General features: G+C 42.1%; 1 protein-coding gene across 1 annotated transcript in view; it reads right to left on the reverse strand.

Moving 5' to 3' along the window:
- LOC118408881 (gastrula zinc finger protein XlCGF57.1-like) overlaps positions 1–7714 on the reverse strand; it is an 11746-nt gene extending 4032 nt beyond the window's left edge. Inside the window, exons 1-2 of the mRNA XM_035809741.1 lie at positions 7634–7714; positions 4513–5684 (exon numbers count right to left, since the gene is read on the reverse strand). Coding sequence (XP_035665634.1) covers positions 4513–5677 — 1165 coding nt within the window. The 5' untranslated portion in view covers positions 5678–5684; positions 7634–7714. The remainder of the gene's footprint in view (positions 1–4512; positions 5685–7633) is intronic.
- Between the last annotated feature and the right edge of the window lie 299 nt (positions 7715–8013).

Below are 8013 nucleotides of genomic sequence, written 5' to 3' on the forward strand. Positions count from 1 at the left end.
CATTCAGGCATGGCCAGGAGAGTTCAGGAAAGGCCATGACCTCACACGCATCGTGACCAGTAGAGCTCCTGAATGAGATATTTCGTTAGTTTTTTACTTTGCACTCAGCACCAAGCAGATACACATTGTTACAAATACATGGGTACTAACGGATGGGAACCGTTACACGTTTCAATCATAAACTCACAGAAAAAAGCCACATACAGCTGCATATATACACATTACATACTGCATTACATAATAGAATACAATGACAATTCATATAACAGTAGACCATTTAATAGTGGATATAAACTTTAATACATATATATAACGTGTGCTAGAGCTAATACAGGATAGCAAATAGTGCGCAAAGACACAAACGTAAAAAAAATAATAATTTGTTACATTCTACATTCATGTTAATAAGGATTTAAGCAAAGCATTCAACGACAAATCTACCTTTGATCAGATACAAGGTAACAATTCTTTGCAAAGACAACTTTGGGCAAGAACAGACTCGCACTATGTCAATGTATGCACAAATGAATCTTATCATCTAAGCACTCATGTATGAATTACATTACCAATTTGCAAGTTATTTTATTCTTTCCAGTTGGCTTTCATATATGAATTACATTACCAAGTTATTTTATTCTTTTTAGTTGGCTTTCTCACGTTATCATCGAAAATGGGACTTAATAAGTCAAGCGTAAAAAAGGATTTTAACTAAAGCGTGCAGACACACACCTACCCTAAGCTAAGAGGTGACAATTCTTTGCGAGAACAACAGAAGACTTTGGCCCAAGGCAAAAACGGACTTAAGCATGTATCAACAAACAAATATTATCATCTAAGCTACAAACAAATATTATCATCTAAGCTACAAGGCTAAACTCCTGCTGGTAAACTGCCAGAGTGTTCGAAATAAAACTGCTGAATTGGCAACTGTGATTGACACTTATAAACCAGACATACTAGTGGGCACAGAGTCATGGCTCAATGAAAATATATCAAGCAGTGAAATATTCCCTGACAACTACATAGTACACCGTAAAGACAGAAAAACTGGCCCAGGAGGTGGTGTATTTCAGGCAAACAGGGATGATCTGATTGTCACCCACAGACCAGATCTGGACACAGACTGTGAGATCATTTGGACACAAACCCAACTTGCAGGAAAGAAACCGCTAATGATTGGTACATACTACAGGCCGCCGTCGGACCAGGGCAATAGTCTGGATGAGCTTGACAGCTCTATAAATAAAGTGGGAACTAAGATAAACTCCGACAACGTAATTATTCTTGGAGATTTTAACATCCCTGGTATTAATTGGGATGCTAGCACAACGGACAACGCTCAGAACCATACAGGACAGGCACAGAAACTACTACACTTAGTGGACAACCATGGACTATTCCAAACAGTTCAGGAACCAACTAGAAATGGTAATCTTTTGGACCTGGTATTAGTTAATAACCCAAACATAATTGAAAAAACCACAGTTGTTCCGGGAATAAGTGACCATGACATGGTTCTAGTGGACGTAAACTTGGCACCCAAACAGAACAAAAAACCAAAAAGGAAAGTGTATATTCGCACCAAATCTGACGAGCCGGCTATCAAGAATGACCTTGAGGACTATGCAACAAACTTTAACATGAGAACAAAAGACATGTCAGTGACACAGAAATGGGATGACTTCAAAGGCAAAATGAAGCACACAATGAACAAGCACATTCCTAGTAAAATGACATCAAGCAGATACAATCTACCTTGGTTTAACAGAAACTTAAGAAGGCACTGTCGGAAGAAGCAACGTCTTTACAATAAAGCTAAGAGAACAGGACAAGAGGAAGACTGGAACAAATATAAGAAAGTAAAAAAAGGAGTTCAGAAAAGCATTAGATCAGCACACTCAAAATACGTGGCAAACATACTGGGAGAAGCTATAACTGACAAACCCAAAACATTCTGGTCATACATAAAAGGCCTGAGGAGAGACCTTGTCGGGGTAGCCACTCTAAAGGTGGGGAGTACCATTATCAGTGACAGTGAGAAAAAAGCAGAGGCACTCAGTTCACAGTTTAAAAGTGTATTCACAGAAGAAGACACTACAGACATGCCATCCCTCGGGAATCCCTGCACCCCTCCTATGGAACAAATAGAAGTTTCTACTTATGGTGTTGAAAAAATGTTGCAAGGCCTCAATCCCTCCAAAGCATCCGGGCCAGACCAAATACCTCCTTGGTTCCTCAAAATGACAGCCAGTGAAATCGCACCTGTTTTAACCAACATTTTCCAACAATCGCTTGACACAGGAGAAATCCCCAAAGACTGGAGAGATGCAAATATATGCGCCATTTTCAAAAAGGGAGATAGAGCGATCCCTAGTAACTACAGACCTGTTTCACTCACCAGTATTTCCTGTAAACTACTGGAACACATTATCCACAGCCATATCATGAAACACTTAGAAGGCCACAATATACTAACGGACTATCAGCATGGTTTCAGAGCAAAGCGATCCACAGAAACACAGCTTATTTTAACAGTTCACGACATAGCTGGGGCACTGAACAATAAAAGACAGGTGGATCTAGCAATACTCGATTTCACTAAAGCCTTCGATAAAGTCCCACATAGCAGACTCATATCAAAACTGGAGTTCTATGGAATTCAAGGTACTACACTTAACTGGCTGAAGGCTTTCCTGACGAATAGAGAGCAAACGGTAGTGGTGGAAGGGAAGGCCTCAGCTCCAGTTAAAGTAGCGTCGGGAGTTCCACAAGGGACTGTGCTGGGACCATTGCTCTTCCTCTTGTACATAAACGACTTGCCAGACCAGCTCGATTCAAGTGTGAGGTTATTCGCCGATGATTGTCTGTTATATATAGAGGTATCCACACAAAATGATTCACAAGTTCTTCAGAAAGATCTGAACACCCTGGAAGAATGGCAAAGGAAATGGCTTATGCAGTTCAATCCTGATAAGTGCTATATCATGCACATAACGAACAAACGAACACCAAAAGTGTTCCCTTACCAGTTTTGTGGTCAGACATTAGAAACCACAAAAACCCACCCATACCTGGGTGTTACATTAACAACTGGGCTGAAGTGGGGTGTCCATGTTAACAAAATAACAACCAAGGCAAAACAGACATTGGGAGTAATCAAACGCAACCTGTGGGCATGCCCAACCAGGGTAAAATCACTTGCATACACGTCACTAGTAAGACCTAACCTTGAATATGCTGCCACAGTATGGGACCCGTATACAAAGAAAGACAAAGATAAACTTGAAAGGGTACAGAACCAAGCTGCCCGATTCTGCACAAACAACTATAACAGGTTATCTAGTGTTACCAAAATGAAAACAGATTTGCAGTGGATGTCACTTGAAGATAGAAGGAAAATGTCCAGACTTTCCATGATGTACAAAATGACCAATAAACTGGTGGACGTACCAACTGATAAGTATCTAATACCAGCTCAAAAAAGAACAAGAAACAGTCATGCATTCAAATACCAGAGTTACCAACCTAGGATTGATGTGTTCAAAAATTCGTACTTTCCCAGAACTATCGTAGAGTGGAATTTGTTATCACCAAGTACAGTAGGGGCATCTTCTCTGGGTAGTTTTAAAGAACGCTTGCAGATAGATGTGCAAAAGGTAGGTGTAATGAGTCGTTCGGTGTAATATAACCAGCTGCTGCCGCGCCGCGTGCCTGCGAAGCTGGTGTGTTACGCCGAACGGCGGTTATACCGGCTATATAGATACAGATACAGATACAGATACAACATATCAATTACATTACTCAAATCAAGTAAGTTTTATATGCTTTGCACTCTTCAATTGTTTTTCTTACATAGTTATGTAAAAAAAAAAGTGGAATTCGGTGCTGCTGTGCAGACTAGTCCACTGGTAACAGGCATTTATCCGGTGTGAGTTTTGATATGTACAGACAATTCGTTTCTTGTAGCTGCCCTGTACCCACATTTATCACACATGTAGGGTTTCTCACCGGTGTGTTTTGCTAGATGAATGTCCATATGGGACTTCTGTGCAGCAGAATAGTCACACTGGTCACACTTGTAGGGTTTTTCTCCTGTGTGAGTTTTCATGTGTTGGGATAGGTATGACTTTCTACTTGTCCTGCACCCACACTCCCCACACATGTAGGGTTTGTCACCTGTGTGTTTTGTTAGATGTTGGTCCAAATAGTGTTTCCGTGCAGCAGAATAGTCACACTGGTCACACTTGTATGGTTTTTCACCGGTATGGATTCTCATATGTTTGGATAAGTCAGACTTGCGAGCTGTCCTGAACCCGCACTCCCCACACATGTAGGGTTTCTCTCCAGTGTGCTTTGTCATGTGGTCATCCAAAGTTGATTTCCGTGCAGCAGAATAGTCGCACTGGTCACACTTGTAGGGTTTTTCACTGGTATGAGTTCTCATATGTCTGGATAAGCCATCCTTGCGAGCTGTCCTGTACCCACACTCCCCACACATGTAGGGTTTCTCACCGGTGTGTTTTGCTAGATGAATGTCCATATGGGATTTCTGTGCAGCAGAATAGTCACACTGGTCACACTTGTAGGGTTTTTCACCAGTATGAGTTCTCATATGTCGGGATAAGGTAGACTTGCAATCTGCCCTGTACCCACACACCCCACACATGTAGGGTTTCTCACCAGTGTGCTTTACTAGATGACTGTCCAAGGAGGATTTCTGTGCTGCAGAAAAGTCACACTGGTCACAATTGTAAGGTTTTTCACCGGTATGAATTCTCATATGGTTTGATAAGTCTGCCTTGCGAGCTGTCCTGTACCCGCACTCACAACACATGTAGGGTTTGTCACCAGTGTGTTTTGTAAGATGATAGTCCAAAGAGGATTTCTTTGCAGCAGAATAGTCACACTGGTCACACTTGTAGGGTTTTTCTCCAGTATGAGTTCTCATATGGTTTGATAAGTCTGCCTTGCGAGCTGTCCTGTACCCGCACTCACAACACATGTAGGGTTTGTCACCAGTGTGTTTTGTAAGATGATAGTCCAAAGTGGATTGTTGTGCTGCAGAATAGTCACACTGGTCACACCTGTAGGGTTTTTCCCCTGTATGAGTTCGCATATGTTTCAATAGATCTGACTTCTGTGTTGTCCTGTAACCACACTCCCCACACATGTAGGGTTTCTCTCCAGTGTGTTTCAATACATGTCGGTCCAAATGGGATTTTTGTGCTGAAGAATAGTCACACTCGTGACACTGGTAGGGTTTCTGTCCTGTGTGTTTTGCTAGATGAAGGTCCAAACTGGATTTCTGTGCAGCAGAATAGTCACAATGGTCACACTTGTAGGGTTTTTCACCAGTATGAGTCATCATATGGCGGGATAAGGTAGACTTGCGATCTGCCCTGTACCCACACTCGCCACACATGTAGGGTTTCTCAGTATGGAGCTCAGACACGTGGTTTTCCCCCCGTTCTAGCTGTGATGACGAGCCAGTTTTCCTGACCTTCCCATCAAACGTTTCCTGGCATGAAGCTGGTTCTTCCCAGTCCTGCTGCCGGCCCGCGTCTGCTGTCTGGCCCTCCCTGCTGCTGGTCTTGCTCCCAGGGTGGCCGGGGCCAAGAACTTCAGTCTCGTTCCCAGGGTGACCAGGACGCAGACCTTCAGTACTGGGATCAGCCATCGCTTTTCTGTTGTGGGATAAAAAATGACAGATTTATTTTTCATGTTTCTGGCACATATTCTAAGTGTACATGGATTTATTTATTCATTTGAGTTTTGAATTCAGAATGACCGTTCTCGGAATGCCGCACAAGGGATTGGCGGGTCTACTTCGGATGATCTCAGCAGATTATAACTTGTCGCAGAGGCGGCGGCACCGTTTTTTAGCTGTGGGGTGAAAAATTTTCATATCACTTAATCGAGGGCCGAAGGCCCGAGGCGTCGCGCCGGAGGCGTGACCCTTCTAGGGGGGTGGGGGGGGGGCATGCACCCCCGGAAAAAATTCAAATCTAAACCCTCTGAAACGCTATTTCCTGCATTTTGAGGGACAAATTTTGCTGCCAAACTAAGGTAACTTTAATGGCATTTCTATCAAAAATACATACAGTTTTAGCTTTAGTTATTGAGGGCGACACCCCCAAAATATTTCACCATTTCGTGCGGCGAAGGCACGAGCCGTTGCAAGGTAGGTTCTGAAAATCTAGACCTTCTGAAACGCCATTTCCTGCCTTTTGAGGAACAAATTTTGCTGACAGACTAAGCTAAATTTAATGACACTTCTAGTAGAGAAAACGAGGGCGACGACCCATGCATGCCCGAACATATTTTTGCAGCCCCAAAGACGCAAGCCGTCGCATGGGAGTTCTGGAGAAATTTTGAAATCAGGACACTTTAAATGCCATTTCCTGCATTTGAGGTAAATATTTTGCTTGAAAACAAAGCTAAGTTTGATAATGATATTTCTACTAGTAAAAAGGGTCGTGGGGGACGACACCCCGGCAACAATTTTCCACCATGTCCAGTGCCAAAGGCGCGAGTCCTCGCAAAGGAGGTCCTTTGAAATTCTAAAATCTGGACCCTCTGAAACGTCATTTCCTGCATTTTCAGGGGCAAATTTTGCCAGTTAACTAGCAAGATTTGGCGAAATTTCCATTATTGAAAATATACACAAGGGTTTCAGCTTGATTTTGTGTGGTTCAGCTTATTTTTTGTGGTGGCGATAACGTCCGTCCTCAGAGACACTCTGCTTTCACGCAAGCACGCTGCCACGCTTCGCATTTTGATCTGCACCCTGATCCCACCCGACCCCAATATCTGTTAAGTCATATCAATTGTATTGCCTTCCTTCTTTGTCATATTTGTTTGCGTCAATAATGATCTTAAAAAGGTATGTGTTAATGAATAAACTGTGTGTAGATGAAACGTCTGTTGTACATACTAATGCAATGTGTAAATAGAGCATTCGGATAGTATTGTACTGACATTATCCTAGTATAGATAGATATCTCTGCGTACGGGAGAACTTTTTTCTGGTGTGAAAATAATACTCCCAGTGTTTGATGCCCCAAAACTGCCTCAGTATTTTCAGTCAGGCGCAGATGACCCACTTTCAGCCTAATCAAAATGATTAGGTACCCTTGGCAAAAGTGCCTGCAGAAATGTTTTTTTTTTATTTGATTTGATTTATTCGGCTGTATAATCATGAGAAATTCTTGGGATATGTTTGAATTTTGGAGGTGCATATCATAGGTAAGGGTTGTAGCCTCTATATTGTGTTGAAAAAAGTTAGAAGTTACTTTAGTAGCTGTTTTTGTGTTCTTTACAGGCAGTGAAAGGGGGTGAAAATGACACCACATAGTTTTGATCCCGTATAACATAATTCCGCCGTCATAATTTTGTCGTCAAATTACTCTTTACATGCCGGACAACCATGCCAATGTGAGTTTTTCATGTTCTAAAACTCAGGTAGGTGATTTTTGACAGCCTACTTCTGCCGTGATTCCCATAGGCTAGTATTGCCCCCCTCCCCACCCATCCGCAGATGATGGCAAATTATATCTTCAAGATAGATAAATGGGTTTCAGCCACGACTCTTTAAACAAAGACAAAGACTTCATAAGGCGGTTGACACTCTTACCTCGTCCGTGTTGTCTGGAAGTATCGTAAAAATCGCGTCTTTTGAACTGGAACAAACACTGCACTCACCAAATGTACATGATCCGATGTTGTGCGAAGGTGAAAGGTCAGAGGTCATAACACCTGATTACCTCAGCTAGTGACCTCAGGAACAGATCGCAGATTGACGGAGATGCGCTAGGAGTAAATGTGTAGTAAACTTGCGATCTCAACGCTATTATATACTTACTTCGCATTATCAAAGCCTTTTTTTAAAGGTTGGGAATTAGTGTTAATCGTGATTGCAATACACTTATTATATCTCTACTGTTACTTATTCACAGTTCACATATTTATTATATGCAAATGTAATAAAGGAACAATTGTACGTGAATTCAGAAC

Source organism: Branchiostoma floridae, unplaced genomic scaffold (assembly GCF_000003815.2).
Source record: "Branchiostoma floridae strain S238N-H82 unplaced genomic scaffold, Bfl_VNyyK Sc7u5tJ_490, whole genome shotgun sequence".
In the NCBI taxonomy this organism is placed as follows: domain Eukaryota; kingdom Metazoa; phylum Chordata; class Leptocardii; order Amphioxiformes; family Branchiostomatidae; genus Branchiostoma; species Branchiostoma floridae.